General features: G+C 54.7%; 5 protein-coding genes across 5 annotated transcripts; 4 read left to right on the top strand and 1 right to left on the bottom strand.

The window, feature by feature from the left end:
• Positions 1-775: 775 nt before the first annotated feature.
• Positions 776-4,880, top strand: PAN2 (PAN2-PAN3 deadenylation complex catalytic subunit PAN2; the record flags this gene model as incomplete). Its single annotated transcript, XM_036646292.1, has 11 exons — positions 776-796; positions 956-1,063; positions 1,117-1,292; positions 1,347-1,473; positions 1,523-2,109; positions 2,163-2,579; positions 2,630-3,020; positions 3,069-3,176; positions 3,314-3,716; positions 3,768-3,981; positions 4,037-4,880. 11 exons carry the CDS (start codon positions 776-778, stop codon positions 4,878-4,880), a joined length of 3,396 nt encoding a protein of 1,131 aa, XP_036488133.1.
• Positions 4,881-6,771: 1,891 nt separating this feature from the next.
• On the top strand, positions 6,772-7,542 carry CGCS363_v014442 (uncharacterized protein; the record flags this gene model as incomplete). The annotated part of the gene is made up of 1 exon (XM_036646291.1): positions 6,772-7,542. The coding sequence occupies one exon, from the start codon at positions 6,772-6,774 to the stop codon at positions 7,540-7,542; it is 771 nt and encodes a 256-aa protein (XP_036488134.1).
• Positions 7,543-14,858: 7,316 nt separating this feature from the next.
• mic-33 (putative mitochondrial 2-oxoglutarate/malate carrier protein) lies at positions 14,859-15,909 on the top strand (the record flags this gene model as incomplete). Its single annotated transcript, XM_036646290.1, has 2 exons — positions 14,859-15,802; positions 15,861-15,909. 2 exons carry the CDS (start codon positions 14,859-14,861, stop codon positions 15,907-15,909), a joined length of 993 nt encoding a protein of 330 aa, XP_036488135.1.
• Positions 15,910-16,663: 754 nt separating this feature from the next.
• SAT3-0 (Short-chain dehydrogenase/reductase SAT3) lies at positions 16,664-17,679 on the bottom strand (the record flags this gene model as incomplete). Its single annotated transcript, XM_036646289.1, has 3 exons — positions 16,664-16,881; positions 16,947-17,519; positions 17,577-17,679. The coding sequence occupies 3 exons, from the start codon at positions 17,677-17,679 to the stop codon at positions 16,664-16,666; spliced, it is 894 nt and encodes a 297-aa protein (XP_036488136.1).
• Positions 17,680-18,068: 389 nt separating this feature from the next.
• bud22 lies at positions 18,069-19,578 on the top strand (the record flags this gene model as incomplete). Its single annotated transcript, XM_036646288.1, has 2 exons — positions 18,069-18,257; positions 18,322-19,578. 2 exons carry the CDS (start codon positions 18,069-18,071, stop codon positions 19,576-19,578), a joined length of 1,446 nt encoding a protein of 481 aa, XP_036488633.1.
• Positions 19,579-20,044: the final 466 nt, after the last annotated feature.

The raw sequence follows: 20,044 nt of genomic DNA, 5'->3' as shown, positions 1-20,044 counted from the left end.
GATAGACAGTCGTAATTGGCAGGAAATACAAAAGTAATAATTGATGGCGAGCCATGTACACAGAGGCAGTCGATTGCTGCTTTGCTGTCTGCACTTGTTGTTGTCATGTCCGCAACATCATGAACGAAACGATTTGGAAGTTGAAGAAGTATAGAACGATGGACTACTCATGGGGGAAAACATCGGCGTGCAATACGCCCGGGCTTGATTTGACCACCGCGAGGTTTATGTGATTGTTTATTCCCGAATTTAAACTGAAAACTAAGCACCAACACCTTGCGTTCAAATCCTACTTGCCTTAAACAGATCTTCTCTCGGCACTTTCTGGAGAACTCTTACTGAAGGGATTGGGGTGGGTAATATCAGACCGACGCTCACCGGAGCGGAGCCGTTGGTTTGGCCAATGAGCTCTCGGTGAAGGCGTTGGTGGAAATTGGTCTCACCTCAGATCTGGTTTCGGAAATATTCCGGATTCCTCAGAGAGTTCGGCGATAGAGCGAGAGACTCGAGCCAAACCCAGCCTCCCCCACACTCAACCTCCCTACCCTGTCCGCCTCATGCAAGTGGCTTAGCTCCGTTGGGCGCGACACCTTGTCTCTGCTGCCACTTGCTCGAGCTGCGCGAAGCTGCGGGGGTCGCGATCCGGTACCTTATTTGTGCACTTCTCTTTTTTTGAGGTATTGGAGCGACCGGCTGCGACCCGTTTGCCGGCTTTCTTGGTATCGCATTACTCATTTAGAACTATGGTCATTTGGGCGAGGAAGCGAAGACCAAAATGGACGGAGATTGGGACGAGGTGAGTAGCAATCCGGGCCCCTCTTCGCCTGTGGTGTTGCGGCTCGAGTTCCATTGGGCGAGCCTCACCATACCTACCTCCGCGCGTCGCGGCTGTATTGCACCTTTTACAATGATGGGCGCTTTGATCTGAGCTTCGTTGACAAAGTCCGCCGTCCAGGTCGCCCGCATCCCCTTTCCGCCTCCGGGCGTCCACGCCATGGCCACGCCCGTAACGACAATGGCATTCGATACGGCGCAAGAGCTGCTCTGGACGGGCAACGAATATGTAAGATTCCGATTGACGGCTGTCCGAAGCTGTCCGAGTCTGACCAGCTGCAGGGAAGAGTCACGTCATTCTACGGTAGCGAGCTCCAACGATACACTTCTTTCAAAGCGCACACCACAACCGATGGACCCGTCCGACAGATCTTAGTGAACGACAAGGGCGTCGTGGTGTTGGGGTCGAGAGATATACACATGGCCTCGCGCAAAGGCCCTCCCATATGGCACATAAGGTGCGTAGCGACACACGCGGCTGAGCAGGACGGATCTGACTGACGTCAGTGTAGACATGATGACATGAAGGACTTACGATGCATGAGTTTTACGTCCAAGGGGACGTCAGAGATCCTTGTTGCCGGTTTTCAGGACACCATGTTTGTGATTGATCTCGCTAAGGGTGAGGTGGTCAAGCAGGTATGCTTTTCGCCCTCGTCCAGTCGCAGAGCTTCGCTGACAAGATCAGGTGCCGACGGCGCATTCGTATAAAGTTATGAAGAAAAGCAGGTATATCTGCGCTGCTACTAAAGAGGGCACGGTCAACCTGATCGATGCGGCCAATTTTACTGTCGTCAAAAGCTGGAACGCTCACTCGGCTCTCATTAGCGACATGGACGCCCAGCACGACTTCATCGTCACTTGCGGCTATTCACTGCGCCAAGGCCAGAACTACATGTTAGATCCCTTTCTGAATGTCTTCGATATCAAGAAGATGTCGTCGATGTCGCCGATTCCATTCCCTGCTGGCGCCGCCTTTGTCAGGATGCACCCGCGAATGTCGACCACCAGCATAGTCATGTCTCAAAGCGGCCAGATGCACGTCGTCGATCTAATGAATCCGAACACTAGCAATGTACGGCAGGCTAACACAATGACGTATTTGACTATGTTCGAGATCGCGCCATCTGGTGAGGCCGTTGCTCTTGCGGATGCCGAGTTCAACATCCACATCTGGGGCTCTCCATCTAAGCTTCGATTTGTTGACTTCGCATCGCAAACTGAATTTGCAACGCCCGAAGAACCCCTTCCAAGTATCGAGTGGACTGCCGACACGTAAGTGCATGGAGATCCTAAAATACTCTACCGCTTTGCTGACTTGCTTGTAGACCTCTGAACTCTATCGGCACGCCCTACTACCGAGATGTATTGCTGTCGGCTTGGCCAGATCTTGTGTCTGATGTTGGAGCTCCTCCCACCAAGCTGGATCCGCAGTTTCTGTCTGGCCTCAAGGCGACGGACTTTGGAATGTATGGACGTAATACAAGAGGGTTCCGAAGAAACCAGGTGGAAGACACCCGCAATCTGGACAAAGCCAACGCGTCAGGTATTCTGGCGCCCAAGTTCCTCAGCGAAAAAGCCAGGGAGTTTGCCAAGACTCCCGATAACGACGATGAAAAGGTCGATGATGTTGCAAACGCGCTGATGCGCATGGACATTGATCCTCTAAAGGCAGAGTGTCCGCCAATGTACCGGAATGTGGAGATCAAGTACAGCAAATTTGGCGTTGATGATTTTGACTTTGGGTATGTCAGCTCGTCGTTTCTGGCAATGGAAGCCCACTCACGATCGACAGGTTCTACAATAGGACGCAGTACTCCGGTCTTGAAATCCACATCGCCAACTCTTACGCCAACTCCCTGCTTCAGGTGTTGCATTTCACGCCCCTTCTTCGGAACATAGCGCTCCAACATGCGGCGACCGCTTGCGTCGAAGACACATGTCTTTTGTGCGAAATGGGTTTCTTGTTTGACATGCTGCAAAAGGCCGAGGGCTCAATCTGTCAGGCAACCAACATGCTGAAGACTCTCAGTCATCATCCTCAGGCCGGTCCTCTTGGGCTTCTTGAGGAAGACCCTAATGGCTCCAGTCTGACCGTAATGCTTCAAGGCTTGGTCAGATTTCTCACTGAGAAAATCGTGGTAGATTTCAAGTCAATCCAGCCGGGTTCAGGCTTGATGGATCAGGTGTGTTGACTGTCCCTTTTTCTTGGGAGCTCAGCTAAATCTTTCCAGATGCTGTCGACCTCAGCGACAAGTTTCATTAGGTGTATGAACTGTAGGAGCGAGTATACTCGACCGGGCTCTGGCTTCTTCCAAGAACTGATGTATCCGCAACAAAGTGTAAGTATTTCCTCTGTGCTATGCCTGTACTTGGCGGCGCATTCTGACCTGGTTTGGCATCACACCTTCCATTTGGGCTTGGCTGTTCCGGGATGCTCCTCCTTAGCACCGTAGTGCAAATCGCTGACTGTTTACAGAAGAGCATGGTGCGGAACCAGAAGGCTCCCAAGGTAACCTTCTCCCAAATACTCAAGTCGAGCGTCGAGAGAGAGACCACTTCCAAAGGCTGGTGTAGCAGATGCCAGCGGTACCAGAACATTGCAGCTAGAAAGACCATTCACAGCATCCCTGCCGTCTTTGTCATCAACACTCTTATCAACAGTCCGGAGCATAGGCGCTTTTGGTCAACACCAGGGTTCCTGCCTGAGGAGATTGGCGTCATAGTAGACCATGGCCAATTTTTCTGCTACGAAGGCGAGGATCTCAAACTTCATCTACAGCGCGGTATTCACAACATAACTGTGTATTCCCTCGTCGGCATGGCCGTGAATATCGACCCAGGTGCAGGGCAAAAGCCTCACCTGGTCGCCATGGTGAATGGTACGTTTCCTCGATGTGCATTGAAGAGCACCGGGACTAACTTTCGGTCAGTCGCCCACGCGCAGCCCCAGGTGCCTCAAACAAGCCAGTGGCATCTTTTCAACGACTTCCTCGTGCGGCCCGTTGCAATCGAGGAGGCACTCGCGTTCCATCCTGCATGGAAGATGCCATCAGTTGTCGTTTTCCAGCTCAAGGAGGCGAACAACAAGATAGACATGGACTGGAAGAAGAACATCGATACCTCTTTGCTGTACCAGGACACCAAGTAAGCTCCGTCTCGGCAACCTTTTGCACACCATACCCCTACTGACCCTTACCAGCCCGCATGTGGACGGCAAGACTTACCGCGCCCTGGATTTGGCCACCGAACAGCCTGGGCCGGAAAGCATTGTCGCTCTGGATACCGAGTTCGTTGCTGTCCGTCAGCCCGAGATCGAGATGAATTCGGACGGCGAGAGAGAGACGATCCGGCCAATAGTGTACGCTCTTGCGAGAGCTTCCGTCGTTCGAGGTCAGGGAGAGGACGAAGGGGTTCCGTTTATCGATGACTACATCTCCATCAGGGAGCCCATCGTGGATTACCTGACCTCGTATTCCGGCATTACTCACGAAGACCTGGACCCGCGGGTGTCCAAGCATAACCTTGTGTCCCTCAAGGTCGCGTACAAGAAGCTCTGGATACTCCTGAATCTGGGCTGTAAGTTTCTAGGCCATGGTCTCAAACAGGACTTCCGGGTGATCAATATCCATATTCCCAAATCCCAGGTCGTTGACACCATTGACCTTTTCTTCCTCAAGTCTCGCCTGCGAAAGCTGTCTCTGGCCTTCCTGGCATGGTATCTGCTGAAGGAGGACATCCAGCTAGAAACACACGATTCGATTGAGGACGCTAGGACGGCGCTGAAGCTGTATCGCAAGTATCTGGAATTCGATGATGCCGGCGTGCTGGAGCCCATGCTTCAGGACATTTATCGCGCAGGTAGAGAGAACAATTTCAAGCCGCCAAAGAGAGGTCTGGACGTCCAAAGAGCTCTGACGCCTCCTCCGCTTGCAAGCGAGGCAGCGGCTGCCCCTACGACGCCATCTGCCGTCGAGCAGGTGTCGGGCAATGGGTTCGGCGCAGGTGCGACGTGGACGCCAGGCAAGGGCTCCCCCTTGCGATGAGAGCAAAGGCAGTCACAACATAACGCCCGGGCCCTGGTCGATTGTCGACGGGAAAACTGGCAGATAGAATAAGATAGAAACCCCGAACAATACTACGCGCTCGGATACCTCTTTCTGTTTCCCCTTTTGGCTCGCTTTTCCTTCCATCGTCTCTATCGTCTCGGTGTCGTCTCTGTCGTTTCGGTGTCTTCTTCGTCTCGGTGTCGTCTCCATCGTGGTGTCGTCTCCATCGTGGTGCCGTCTCCATTGTCTTCGTCATTTTTCCACCCCCTCACACAGGTTCTTTATCGCCTTCGTCGTCGTCACATTCCTATCCCCCGGGTTCTTCATCGGACGCACGCCCCCCGGCGTGTCGCTTCAGACCCGGCCATACACTCTCCAAGACCGGTTTAGCGGAGTTCCATCCAGGTCCATTCGTAGGGCTGACATGGACCCCGATGATCTTGAAAGTCAAATCCGGAGAGGTTCCCCGGATGCTCTGGCCAATGGAATAACAGGATCACAACGACTGATTGTTTTACGGTCCAACAGACTTCCTGAGCTGATGTAATTACTGATCGTGGGACAGATACCAGCCATGCGGAATATCTTTATATATCCCGCGTCGGCCCCCAACTTCGCTTCTTCTTCTTCTTCTTTTCTTCTTCATGACTTGTCATCGACTTCTTAGCTTGCTATGGATTTCTTTCGTCTCGTCTGCGCCGCCCTGACCGAAGCACGGTTCGTCAGGGCCTGGGTTCATGTCCCAGTCGACAATACTTGCTCCTGCCTGCTCGTTACATGCGTCGGCCTCGGTGGGGTTTACCTCGCCAGGTCCTGGGTTAATGTCCCTGTTTTCTCCGCCCTCCTCGTTCCTCTTCTCGCCTTTGCCGCCTTCGTCCACCGGCCCTCTCGTAGGGCGTCTGGAGGTGTTGGTTCAGCTTTGGTGGGTGTGTCAGGTTCGTCTTCTATCTCTATTCATCCCCCTCTTACTCCCTCGGCTGTGGCCATGCCGGTTCGCGCTTTTCTGCGCTCTCTTCCCCCCTCTCCAGTCCCCCCCTCTACTGTCGTTACTGCTACTCCTCTCCCAGCCCAATCCTCTCCGGTGTTTGAACCTGAGTTTGAGCACCATACCGCCCACATTGGTAAGATTATCGATCCTGGTTCGCCTTTTGGGCCCAGATCACCCCCATTCATTCATCACACCATGGCTGTGCACTTCAGTCCTCCACGCGCTGCCCCTGCCCCTCCCCCTGCCCCTTCTCTTGCTTCTCTCCCAGCCCAATCCTCTCCCCTGTTTGTGCCCGAGTTCGAGCACCATACCGCACACATTGGCAAGCTTATCGATCCTGGTTCGCCTTTTGGGCCCAGATCACCCCCTTTCATTCACCATACCATGGCGATGCACTTCAGTCCCCCTCCCCCTGCCCCCCCCTCTGCCCCTGCCCCTTCCCCTCCACCACCCTCTTTTGATGCACTTATGGCTTGTGTAGATTATCAGCAACGCTGTCTTCGCCAGATCGGAGTCGGCCAGATCTCGTCTTCCCCGCCTCGCACCCCTCGTCGTCTTCTCTTTCCTCCTCGCTCTCCCACTCTCGACTCCTTCATCTCTTCTGATCAGGCTGGTCAGTCTCTTACCGATCCCTTCATCTCTTCTCCCCGTCCTGCTTCTCCCTCCGTTACCGTCTCTTCTCCTGTTCCTTCCTTCGATGCACTCATGTCCCGCGTCGAGGATCAGCAGCGCGCTCTACATGAACGAGGTTTGATTTCTCGTCCCAATCCGTCTCCTTCCCCTGCTCCCTCTCCCTCTCCCTCTCCCTCTCCTTCTCCCTCTCCTTCTCCCTCTCCTTCCTCTTGTTCTGCCCACCCCCCTCCACGCAGCCCTGACACCATCGATCGTAACATGGCAGCTATGTTCGCAAAGGCAGCCGAGAGCGATCGCCTTGTGGCAATCAAACTCGCTCAGCTGAAGGAGTTGGCGGCCGGCATGACGTTTCGACCCGCGACCCCCAAGAATCCCACGACCCCGGAGAAGTCATACGACTACTCAGAATGGAGCCCTACGCCTATTACCATCTCAATCGACTTCGAACCGACTGTCTTCGCTTCGGACGCTTCCTTCTCTTACACTCGTTCACCTACGCACTCACCTGTGCTGGCCCTTCCTTCTGCCGTTGCTGAGTGGGACCATCCTGATTCTGCTTCTGCTTCTGCTTCTGCTTCTACATCCTCTCTTTCTGCTGTTGCTGAGTCGGATCCTCCTTCTTCTGCTTCTGCGTCCTCTCCTTCTCCTGCTTCTCCTTCTCTCCGAGACGAGGACATCAAGGCCTTGCAAAGGTTTGCTCGCAACGTTCAAACTAACATTCTCTCCAAGTCTGGCAAGTCCCTCCCTCCTTCGTGGGAACCACCTTCTTTCAGAGGTCCCTACCTCGCCCCTGACTCACCGCGTCCTCCTTCGCCTCCTCTCCGCGACGAGGACATTGAAGTTCTGCAACGGTTTGCTCGGAACGTTCAATCCAATATTCTTTCCAAGTCAGGCAAGTCACTCCCTCCTTCATGGGAACCTCCCTCTTTCACAGGTCCCTACCTCGCTCCTTCTTCACCGCGTCCTCCGTCTCCTCCTCCCCCTCGTCCTAAGCGAGTTGTTCGAATCAATCGGCGTACGAACCGTCTCCTCCGCTGAAGCCTTTGCCTCGACGCACTTCATTCAGCTTTCTGTTCGGGAGTCACCGCAGTGCATTGCATCGACTCTCGAGCTTCATTTTTATCTAGATGTTCTGGTTTGGGAAGTCATTGGGCTTCTTTGAACTACTTTGGTATCTCCTCTCGACGTGTCATCTTCCTCGCCTCATTGAAAAAGGTAAGTCATCTCTCCCTCTCCTCTTCGTGTGACATGATATGTGTGTGCTAACTTAGATCGCCACTTCGACTGTGATCTCACAACAAAAGGTAAGATATTTCCCCCTTCCATTTCTTTTTTTTTCCCTTTGGATATTGGCTAACCACTTGTGCATTTTCACACTCACAATGAGGCTTCTCGACATTCCAAGAAGGTAAGGGATCTCTCTTTCCCTCGTGTGACATGACATGCTTGTACTAACCCAGACCGCCAACTCGACTGCGATCAAAAAGAAGAAAAGGTAAGATACTTTCCCATTCCATTTTCTTTTGACATCGACTAACCACTTGACTGCTCACACACTCGGGGCAAATCATGCATCTCAAAAGGTGAGCAATTATCTCTTTCCAATCTTGCTCTTCCTTGACCTGGACTAACTACTCGACTGTCCATCATCCTGACTTTGACACGATTCAAATCAAAAGGTAAGATACCCCGCACTCTCAATATGATCTGACAATGACTGACTACTTGGCTGCACGCCATCCTGTCTTTGTGATGCATGATGCAACCAAAAAGGTGAGCAAGTCTATCTTTCCCCCTCCGTCCTTCCTTGACATTGGCTAACATCTTGGTCTCCACGTAAACAAATGTTTCCTGTGATGTCTCTGTCATAAGAAGTAATGTTGTGTGCATCGTTGTGACTGTCTTCCATGTTTCCCTGGTGACATGTCAGTCTTTGGCAAAGTGTTCCTCCTGCCAGGCACAATTGTCCTCCACGCGCCTTGCCGCTGGGCTTGCCGGTGTGACGTCCTACTGGTGCTGCAAGTGAGGATGTCATTTCAGGCTATGCTTCCGCCACGTCGTTTCCACTGCTCAATGCTAAGCAAAGGCTACACACTCACAAGCCACGGTTGACGGGTTTGATATTCTGGCTTAGCTTCAGCATGCATCTACATGGCAGGGCGACCCTTCTTGGTCATTGTAGAAGACATGGCTCGAAGGGTGTGCCCATAATGCTCAATCGCGTCCACTTGAGCCAGGGGCTTGTCGTGCGTTAGCATATGCAATGTCGTCATCTCCCAACTTCTGATCATCCTCCCAAGAGACCGAGCACCAGCGTATTGTGATCACGTATCAGCATTAATGCCCTGCGTTTCTGTAGCTGGATTTGTTTGCTGAGATGGCACGCTGAAGAAACGAATCCTCAGGGTTAAGGTGTGTCTGACGGGTGGCAGGTCAAGTCAACTAAAAAGCCATTGCACACAAAGCGATGGCAGTGGGATCAGTATTCCAAGGCGAATCCTCGGCATGAGCAGTGGTATGTCAGATAGCCCTGACAGGTCTACAAACGTAAGGCCGGGATCGAGAGAGACGTCGACTTCTGAAAGACGAATGCTGTGTGCTGCGAGAAGCGTATAGAACCCCATACCAACACCTGTAGGAAGTTGATAGGAGTCATGCTGCGAAGTCGTGTGACAAACATATCAAGCGATAGCCCACATTCACTCCATCAAGGCGCTTGGCCGTGGGAGTTGAACTCGCAGAGCCATGTATGCCACCACGTGCTCTCCCTCACTTATGAATACCGACGCGATATCCGCGCAACCACCGTGTTCGCGTGTAACTTACGTTAGTCGGCAACAAAAGTGCGTCCCGCGAGGCCGAGATCCGGGGGGTTTCGTGGCCTGTCGGCTTTGTTAAGCGGAAACCCAGTCGCCGTCCATCCACCGGAAGGGAAGCATCCGCCTAGCGATCTATTCCTTGCCGTCCTTGGTGGTGAGCGAGTTTCGCGACTTCGCGAGAATACGGTGTGGCATTGCCGAGATCCTTGACAGCGTTCAACGAGCAAGGGTGAAGAAGGGCTTCTCCGGTTGTGGAAAAGCCCGCATCAGGTCGTGACGGTGTTTCTCGTCGCAAGGTGAAGCCGGAATGCGGGCCAGCCACCGGGGAGCACAGGAGAGGCTTCTCGGCTCAGGTTCCCAAAGGCGCGGGAGCATCCGGGTTGGTGGGTGGGTCAGATAGAGAGAGAGAGGAAGTCTGATTAGGGTGTCGCGATTGGGCTTCCTGACAACCTGGTCCTCTTGGAGCCCGATCTGGGAGTCATCCCATGGGTCGTCGAGGTCAGACGGCAGGGGTCTGCGTGGGCTGTGATAACCGAGCTGTTGTCTAGACTGTCTTGCAGCCGGCTTCTCGGGGACGAGTAGCCGGAAAACGGGTGATGTTTGTGTTGAGTTCGACGACGAGCCGCACCACGTCAGTTTCTTCGATCCAAGCTCAAGGGGACCCTCCGAGACAGGGATGTGTGGAAATGTAGCTGGACCGCCACGATGGACGGTGGACGGTGGACGTTTCCATGACCAATCCCAGCGCAGCCTTCTTTAAGACGGACAAGCGTCATCCCGCGGGATGGGGCACAGGCGCAGGTTCGGGCTAGGTTCCTGGCTTGACAGGCCAGTGACACAATTGTAGGAAGGGAGGAAAAGACCGAGGTGCATAGTAAATTTCCAGGTGAGGCCTTGAGTATTTCCGGAATGAGCTGGGCGCGGAACCGGATTCGCCAGAGACAATTCCGGGGAGTAGACGATTAGCAAACATGGATTTTGGGAGTTGAGGATTTGTCGTTTTTCCACCAGTGGCTTTGCGCGAACCGAGCTCCCGGGAATTTTACGCAGCACCCTGGCTACCTACGGTCTACCCACCTACCCTTGATGCAAGGTCCTGGTCGGTGACATGACGCACGGGTGATGATGAGGCTATTGCCAGCAGCTCGCGTCTTCGCTTTTACGGCGAAAATGTTGAAGACGCCGACATGAGGTTGACAGCCAAGGTTTAGCAATGTCTTTTTGGGGAGATGAGATGTGTTGGACCCTTGCTGTGTTTGGTGTTGTTCACAGAGACATGGTGTCTTGGGCCGCGAGTTCCCGCGGCGGTACCGGGGGGAGGGTGGCTGAATGATTGGAAGAGGAGGCCTCAATTGTTGATTCTCGTCTCTTGATAGCCGAAGATTATCGTTGATGGACGGAATAGAGTTTGGGGAGTCTGCAAGGGGATGCGTACACCTATGGAGTGGAAGCATGCAATGCGTGGTGGTTCAGTGTTCCCGCGGTGGTCCCGACGGCCGCAACATTGCCGTGGTTGAGGGCCGAGATTAGCTCACCGACCCAAGACGGCTTCGGTTCGTTGGGGCCGCAAAGGCCGGTAGGGCTACTGAGTACTCCCAGGTGGCTCAACAGGTTCACAGGCTGCATGCCAGTGACGAGAGGCGTTGAAGATATCGCGTATGGGCCGGGAATAGCGCGGGTGTTGGGGGCCAAAGAGACAACAACACACACACAAAGGGTCGGATCGTCTCCCAATAATTTCAACGGGCCGCCGTTCGGTGAGACACGATGAGCGAGGTGTGCGAGGTGTGCGAGGTGAGCGGCAAATTCAACGGGACGCGGGCGTTGGAAACATGTCACCTTGGACGTCCTCGGTGAGCCAAGGTCAGTGGAGGTGTGGTGGCCGAGGATGTCCAATCGTTACGTGCTTAGTAGGTGTGCATGCGGAATTGGTGGTAAAGACAATATGATGGTGGTGAGTGGTCAGCTGTTAAGGCAGAGGGGCCGGCCACCTCAGGGTCTGGGCTTGGACTGCACGGAACACTTCGGCAGCAGAGCGGGTGTTTTCGTTTTATCGATAGGCGGCTCTCTTAGCGTGGGTGTACGTAAGCGAGATAGTGGGTCTCGATGGCATGTGTGCCACTACCCCGCATTCTCGCAGCAGATGGCAGGCAGGCGGTTCCCGGCCTAGGTACTGCGTAGGGCAGCCGTTCCCAGTCCAGTCCAGTCCAGTCCAGTCCAGTCCGGTCCAGCAGGGCACTTACAGCGCAACCCGCCCCAGTGCTGCACACCTACCTTACCTTGGCCAGATCCAATCCCAAGCCGTCCAATGTCATTCATTGTACCAACCTAACCAAAGTGGCCGCCCGCCTTAACCTCCCTCCCGTCGTGTTATTCATGCTTAACGCGCCCATCTACTGCATAGTGGAGCGAGACCAGAAAGGCACCTCAGCTTCTGAACGCGACCGTGCTGGCCAACAGCTGCCTACCCCAACTTTCAAAGCACCTGGTGATCTATTCCAACGGCTTGATCGGCATCGTCGGGGCTTTCTCGTCTCTTCTCGGGAGGACCAAGGGGGAGAGCCCAAGAACACCAAGGGAAGAGCTGCGCGTTGGGGATGCACCCGTCGCACCTCGCACCTCGCACCTCGCACATGGCATCCCGTTTCCATGTCTCTCCACAAAGGCCGATCAACAAGACATGCACCCAACTCCAGTTATCCAGCAGTGGACTTTCGACGTCCGTAACCAAGAAAACAACGAAACACCCGCCCAAGTCTCGTCCGCGGACAAGACATTGGCCGTGTCGGCGGGAGGCGGAGCAATCCAATCGCATGGAATCGCCAGCGCCAACCACCAAGCGATCCAACTAGGTACTGCCTAAGTCAGCTCAGCCAGCGATCGACATCCGTTTCATTGCTGTTGCTCTTTTTTGCCGTCCTCGCAGGGGGTGCATTCATCCTCAGACGGTGCAAGCCTGCCGCCCACCGTCTTGGGGGAGAGCAGCTGTGGCCGTCGTCCGTTCGTCTGCCCCAATGCTGGCATTATCAGGAGATTTCCTCTCTCAATGGCACCGGTGACGTTGTCCTGCCGGCCCATCAGCTACCGTCCGCTGTCCCCAACCCTCCATCGATACTCCCTCGATCTGCACACGCAGAAACGGGTCAAGCTCGTCGTTCGTTGTCGACGACGGGCTGTTGCTGCTGCTGTTCCCCGAGATTCGAGCGATTCCCCCAGGTATCCATCCATTCGACCCTGTAACCCTTCCCGTCTTCGATCCCTCCCTTGATCCATCCATTCATCCAGCCAGCCAGCCAGCTCCCAGCAAACCCCCTCTTCCACCCTCCGTCACGTTGATGAATGAGGTGTGCCGAAACCCATACCCCGCATCCGGACGGCACCAAAGCGACGCGACACACAATGCGCCTGGCTTCGCATCCACGTCTTCCCGCTGGAAATCCCATGATCCTCATTGGCGCGCTCGACGTGGCCAGGGACAGCGGCGTCTGGATGGGAGGGTGGGAAGCTTTTCCCCTACCCCCAGATTGTGAAAACACCTTCGGGGCTGGGGGAGGCTTGGGGGGCTTTCAAGCTTGGAGCTGGCTTGTTCTTGCTGGGCCTGCTCGGCTTCTCTGGCTCTCTGACTGTGTGAAGCGCCAATCATTTGACATCGGATACCGAGCCAAAGGTACATGTCGCCCTCATCACCGCCGTGTATCAACCCAATGTACACTTGCACTCGGAGACATGGCATGGTCAAGGTACCACCATTATGTGGCACATCAAGGCATGTGTCTCTCTCATAAATATCACTACCACGGCTGCCTCAACTCCGCACGCCGTGTCCAACCTTCGCACACCCATCTCCCCCGTGACGAGTGCTGCCTTAATTCCACCACCAGCTTTTGCATTGTCCGTCGTCTGTTGAAGACGGTGTCTACCTTGAACGAGTCGAGCCTCGGTCCTCCTCCTCCTCCTCCAGCACCTACATTCTTCAGTCTACTCCAAACCCCAAGTAAGGCTACTGCTTGGTGATCAACGGCCTCTACCCGACTTCTCATACTAGACTCATCTGGGGTTGCTACTGCCGAACCTTGATCGTCCCGAGAGCACCTGACATCTCCATCTAAGCTACCGACCGTTCCCGAAAGAGGCGCCCCTACGAAGAAAAGGCAAAGGCAACTACGTTGTTTCCAACATTCCGGCTTTTTCGTCTTCACAAGCTCACTGTTGTCGACTTACCGCACCGCAACTTGCTCTTATTTGCCTGACTGTCCGGTGGCTTGCTGGATCAGCTTTTCCCCTCCTTCTCCTCTTCCTCCAGCTGCCAGCTCCAAACATCCTTAAACCCCGCCTTCCTCGCTTTCATTGCTTCCCTAGAGGCACGCGACCTATACCAACCACACTCCATCCATATCCAGTTGCGGCGACACCCACAGTCAGTGTTATTGACGGTGTCGAACTCTGCGTCGAAACTGTTGCTTACAAGACGCAGTTACCTACCTCTGTAAGTCAGGCGAAGCTACCGTTTCTCTCAATGTCTCAATGTCTTGCGCAACTTTTATTGGGGACGCGAGGCGTTCAACAAGGGCGCCGAGCTAGTCCCAATCGCATCCTCTCTCTCTCTCTCTCACACACACACACACTCACACACACTTGTCCTGGCTGTTCTTCCCCCCAACCCCACCCCCGCTGCGGCTTGTCTCTTTGCAGGCCGGCCGGCAGTCTGCTGTGCGTAGCGCGCAATCCCCGTCACCAATCCTGGTCCATCCGTCTCAGCTCTCTCACTCGCTCTCTCGTTCTAGGTCTCTTTCTCTCATTCCCTGACTCCCCAATCCACATTGCCTAGTTGGTGTCTAGTCGCTCACTGCAATCCCAAATCCCCACCCTCCTCACTCGATATTGTCGCCGGCCGGATGTGGAGCCCGCCCTATTGAACGTCCCCGAGGACTTACATGGGACGGGCTACCTTAACCACGGCCCAAATACACACACCCGTCCCTATCTTTCCCGATGACATACCCCCCCGCCCCCACCGCCTCGTCAACGTCGAGGCCGATGCGACCCGGACCGTCGCCTCGGTCGCGGCATCGCGTTCGGCCTGGATCACGTCCACGCTACAGCTACAGACGCCTGCATCTCTGAAATCTACTACACCACATAGCTGTGTACCTTGCCCACCTGTGCGCCCGTTCTCATGCATGTGGGGTCCTGCCGCCGTCAAGACGTGGAATTGCGTCTTTGCGTCCCGTCTCATGCTTTTGTTGGACCCCCACCACTTCTGGCATTCGATGCCGGGGGCGTGTCTAACACAAGGCACTGACAGGCACGGAGGGAGGATGCGAGCTCTTGTTCTATAAAGCTACCTTTGATACCTCCTTGGTCCGGACTTGGGCTGACTAGTTGCCTCTCTCTTTCTCATCCGTAGCTCTCCTGCCATCCTAACTTGACAACACTTGGCTGTCCCGAAGCAGTCAGTACACGGCGCCTCCTACAACAACCACCGAATCGAACACTGCAAGCCCTCGTGCTGCAGTAACATACATCTCGACCACCATGAGCTCTAGCACCTTCAAGCAGGCAGCTGAGGCAGCTAGAACCCGCGGGTCCGAAGTCATGAAGTCCGACTCCGTCGCCGTCGCCAACGACTTCCTCCACACCCCGTTGATGCGGGCGGCTTTGCCCTTCATCAACGGCGGTATCAGTGGCATGGTCGCCACCACCGTCATCCAGCCCGTCGACATGATCAAGGTCCGCATCCAGCTTGCCGGCGAGGGTGTCGCCGGCGGCCCGAAGCCCACTCCCTTGTCCGTCACAAGAGAAATTCTTGCTAGCGGCAAGGCACTCGACCTCTATACCGGCTTGTCCGCTGGTCTCCTCCGTCAGGCTGTCTACACCACGGCCCGCTTGGGCTTCTTCGACACCTTCATGGGCAAGCTCGGCACCCGCGCCAAGGAGCAGGGTAAGTCCATTGGCTTCAAGGAACGTGCCACCGCCGGCCTCGCTGCCGGAGGTCTGGCCGCCATGCTTGGCAACCCGGCCGACTTGGCCCTGATCCGCATGCAGAGCGATGGCCTCAAGCCCCTGGCTGAGCGCAAGAACTACAAGAGCGTCATTGACGCCCTCACCAGTATCGCAAAGTCGGAGGGTGTCACCGCCCTCTGGGCCGGCGCCGCCCCCACGGTCGTCCGTGCCATGGCTCTCAACTTCGGTCAGCTCGCCTTCTTCAGCGAGGCCAAGTCCCAGCTCAAGCAAAACACCCAAATGTCTGCCCAGGCCCAGACCCTGACTGCCTCTGCCATTGCTGGCTTCTTCGCCTCGTTCTTCTCTCTGCCATTCGACTTCGTCAAGACTCGCCTTCAGAAGCAGTCCAAGGGCCCCGACGGCAAGCTCCCGTACAAGTCCATGGCGGACTGCTTCACCAAGGTTGCTAAGCAGGAGGGCGTCATGCGCTTCTACCGCGGTTTCGGCACATACTATGTCCGCATTGCTCCCCATGCGTAAGTGGACTTTATCAACCCCGTCAGAATCCCTGTGTGCTAACAGTGCGTCCCACAGCATGGTAACGCTGATCGTCGCCGACTACCTTGGCTTCATCACCAAATAAATGTTTGATGCACGACACGACGTTCGCTCGGAATGGACAACAACCTCCCCTTCCCATTGGGGAATATTTCTCTTATCAGTGATCTTTTCCTTTTTTTGGAGAGCAGCAACAGAAGCAAGCCGTCCCCGATCATCCTTTTTCCTCTCGGGCGCTCTGCCTTCTGTTAATCAGTCTCTCTCCCACACGGCGCTATGGGCGTAATGCTGGCATTTTCATGGGGGAGGCAAAGAGTATTATTTGCTTGGGTTTATACCATTTGAACAGACAGACGTACATACATCGTCAAACAAACGCACGGGGGTTGTAAACCCCCACGCGAAATTGAACAAACAAGTGTCAAGACTTATTATGTGTGCGCCTCTTGAGTTGTGGTGGTGAGGACTGTGCGCAGCTCAACAATGTCTGTGGGTGCAGGTGAGCGTTGACTTTTGGTAAGGTGAGATTTCGGGGCGGTGAAATTTAAGAGTAAAGCGAATTTGACAAACGCCGGTATGTATCCTTGCATCGGCGAGAGTGGGGTTCACCGGTCACCAAGACATTCACCGAATGATGAGACAATTGTTTCTCGAGGCGTTGACTCAAGGAGAGAGCGAAGCTGACATCCTAGACAGTATTTCTCCTGGTATTCTTATGGCACGCCTAACATCTCATCTGCGGACTGACTTTGGTCATTCTCGTCATTCACACTGATTTCTTTACTGCCCGTTGGTAAACAGCGTCAAGCGTTTTACTCTACAAAGCTGATTGTTTCCGTCTAGGCATGCCACGTCGTGGGGAAGTTTCCAAGTCTACCGCCGTCAACAGTGATGACCGATCCGTTGCAATAAGCACCCGCTCTAGAAGCAAGATAGAGCATAACGCCAGCCATGTCCTGGGTGTCTCCCATCCTCTGCATGGGAACCATCTCCTTTGGCACGCTTCCGTCTGCGCTGTAAAGCTTGGCGATGGGAGCTGACATCTCGCTTGGGAACACTAGAGAACAGGGGTCGTCAGCTTTCGTAGAAAACGTCAAAGAGGGCTTCGTTCCAATGTCTTACATCCAGGGGCAATGCAATTGGCGCGAATGTTCCATTGAGGCAGGTTGCTCGACAAATGCTTGATGAGCAACGTCGCCGCCGCCTTGGACTGGCCATACGCCCAACCGCCCGGCGCTTTCTTGTTGAAAGCACCGATGGAGCTGGTCGAGACGACCTGGGAGCTCTGGAAGAGATTGCCCTTCTTGTTTCCCAAGTCAAGCAGGCTCAGGAACGCCATCGTGGTATACCAGACAGAAGTCACGTTCACATCGAAGACGCGCGAGTAGTCGGCCGTGTCATGAGCCAGGTGCTGCTCGGCCCACTCGGCAGCAGTCATCTCCGCCGGAGCAGCCTTGACCTGAGGTCCGCCGACGCCGGCGTTGCAGACGAGAAGGTTGAGGAAGCCGGACTCCTTCTCTATCGCAGCCGCAGCCGCGCGCAAGCTGTCCTTTGAAGTCACGTCGCAGACCAAAGGCACGACGTTAGGTCCAACAGACGCTGCAGCCTCTTCGAGAACCTCCTTGCGCCTGCCGAGGATGTAGATCTTCTCTGCGCCGTTGGCAGCGAGGGCTTTGGCCATCATGAGTCCGATACCTGCACAATTTGTCAGCTTTGATAAGAGGTTTGGAAGACTTGGCTAGGCAAGCTCACCAGAGCCGCCGCCGGTGATGGCGGCAACCATGCCATTGACACCGAAAAGGGTGCCGGCACCCAGGGTCGCAAGGTCATCTTTCGTGTGACTCGAGCCCGACATGTTTACGGCTTTTTCTTGTAAGATGTTTGGTTGAAAAGGTGAATGACTTACACAAGCGCGAACCTCATATGTACAGCTCGCTGCACCAGAACCCGAAGGCCGCGGGGTGGGTGCTACAGGACGACCCCTCCAAGAACGTCATCCATGCTGATAGGAAGCATTTTAGCCAATGAAATGCTTACAATGCGCGGAATCGGAATTACGGCCAATGGCACTGCACCAAACTCCAGCTCCACGCGGCGCTCGAGCCCGGAAGCTTTCCGCGCGTTATCCGGTGGACCTTATCGCGCAGGTGGACCACAATTTTTTTGCTCTGCACCGTCCCATTCCATCGCAACTGTTCCAGCAGACGCATTACTTAGTAGCCGACAGGCATTGCAACCGCAACGATGGTCAAACGAAAGAGGTCACGTCAGAGCGATCTCGAGCAGAAGCTCACGGAAGCGAGAACGGAGATTTTCCGCGCCCTGAAAGGCGCCAAAGGCCTCGAGCGCCAGAGGTACAGCAAGCGCTTGCGCGACGACAAGTCTACGCCAGACAAGATCAAGAGATTGGAGCGTGAGGTGCTAGTTCTCAAGGTATTTTACACTTGAGTCCGCTTCCTTTAGCATCCCATTACAAACGCTGACCTTTCGCCCGCAGTCTCTCGACCTACAACAAACCGCCGACACCCACCTCAACTCCGCCCTCCTCAAAATCAAGCAACTCGCCGAGCACCCCTCGCTACCCGAAACCGTCAAGCAAGGCATTCCAAAACCCGAATTATCGGAAGATGAGAAGGCGGCGCTGCACAATGTCACCAGCGGCTTGTTCAACCGCATTCATGTGAAAGAAGCCGTCGACAAAGCCGTGCGAGCGGTGTGCTTGGTCCTCAACGTGCCCATACCGGACAGGAAGAAGAAGGGCAAGAAGGGCGCTGAAAATGAGTCCAAGGCGGTAGAGAAGGACGACGAGCCCAGAGAGGCGAAGAGGGCCAAGACGGACGCAGCGGAGGATGTCTCTGACACGAAAGCCCATTCTAAGGCTGAGAAGGAGGAGGAGACAAACCCCTTCGACGAAATGGACGACGAGATCCCGACCGATAGTGATGCCGAGGATGCCGAGATCGAAGGAGATGGCGATGATGTCGACGAGGAGGATGAGGAGAAGGCGCTCGAGAAGATGGAGGCTATGCTTGGTGGCTCAGACGAGGAAGAGAGCGGGGATGAGGATCTGAGGGCTAAGTACCAGGCGCTCCTCGGCGAGGTTGGTGACGGAGACACAGCAGACGATGAAAGCAACCCCGACGAGGAGGACGAAGAGATGGAGGATCGGGACGACGACGAGGGCAACGACTCGGATCGGCAGAGAAGAATCAACGCGGCCAACGTGTCCCTCTCCCCGTCACCCCCGCCAGAAAGCCACAGGAAGAAGGAGGCTAGGGCCAAGAAGCCGACAGGCAAGCCCGGAGCGACGACCTTCCTGCCTTCGCTGATGGGCGGCTACATCTCGAATTCCGAATCGGAGGCGTCGGATATCGACATCGCCCCCCCAAAGAAGCGTTTAGGCCAGAAGCAGCGCCAGGCTATCTGGGAGAAGAAGTACGGCGCCAAGGCAAATCACGTCAAGAAGCAGTCGCAGCAGCAGAATGGCAAGCGCCGGGACGACGGCTGGGACATGAGGAAGGGAGCCGTCGAGGCCGATGATGGCAAGGGCGGCAAGCCTTGGAAGAAGGGTGTGTCTAACCCTCTTGGCAGGCAGGGGCAAGGCAGAGACGACCAGAGACCTCAGTCTTTCGAAAAGAAGCCGCCTCCTAAAAAGGATAACGAGGGGCCACTTCACCCCAGTTGGGAAGCGAGGAAGAAAGCCAAGGAGGCGCAAGCTACGGTTTCGTTCACGGGCACAAAAATCACGTTTTAGGCCACCTTTTGAGATACCAGCAGTAAAAGAAACCAATCGCTATTCGTCTGTCTGTCTGGCTATGAAGTGAGGAGATGATCCCACGGTCGATGACTTGCCCACTCGCGCCAGGCCACCTGCACATGTTCCATACCTTTGTGCCTTGAACGTCTGCTGTAACTCCATGTCGAGATGTTCCAAATCGCAATACGCTCCGTCCTAAAGTATGCTTTGAGTAACATGCAATCGCTGCTTCAAAACGAATCGAAAAGAAAAAAAAAAAAAAAAAAAGCAAAACCAAAGTAGATCAAGCTGAGAGGACAGGCATCGTGGTTGATTGTCCCTGAAAGCACAACTTGTCGTGAAATCCGATATGTGCTCAAATAAGCGGAAAGATGAGCGGAAAGAAAGAGCGAAAGTTGGTTGTTGGTGCCAAAATAGCGGTTTTTGGCTAGTTTTGCTTCTGTTTTTTATTGCCCTGTTTCTT

Source organism: Colletotrichum siamense, assembly GCF_013390195.1.
Source record: "Colletotrichum siamense strain Cg363 chromosome Unknown KSG_Cg363_contig10, whole genome shotgun sequence".
Taxonomy (NCBI): Eukaryota; Fungi; Ascomycota; class Sordariomycetes; order Glomerellales; family Glomerellaceae; genus Colletotrichum; species Colletotrichum siamense.
This window is presented reverse-complemented; position numbering and strand designations above follow the sequence as displayed.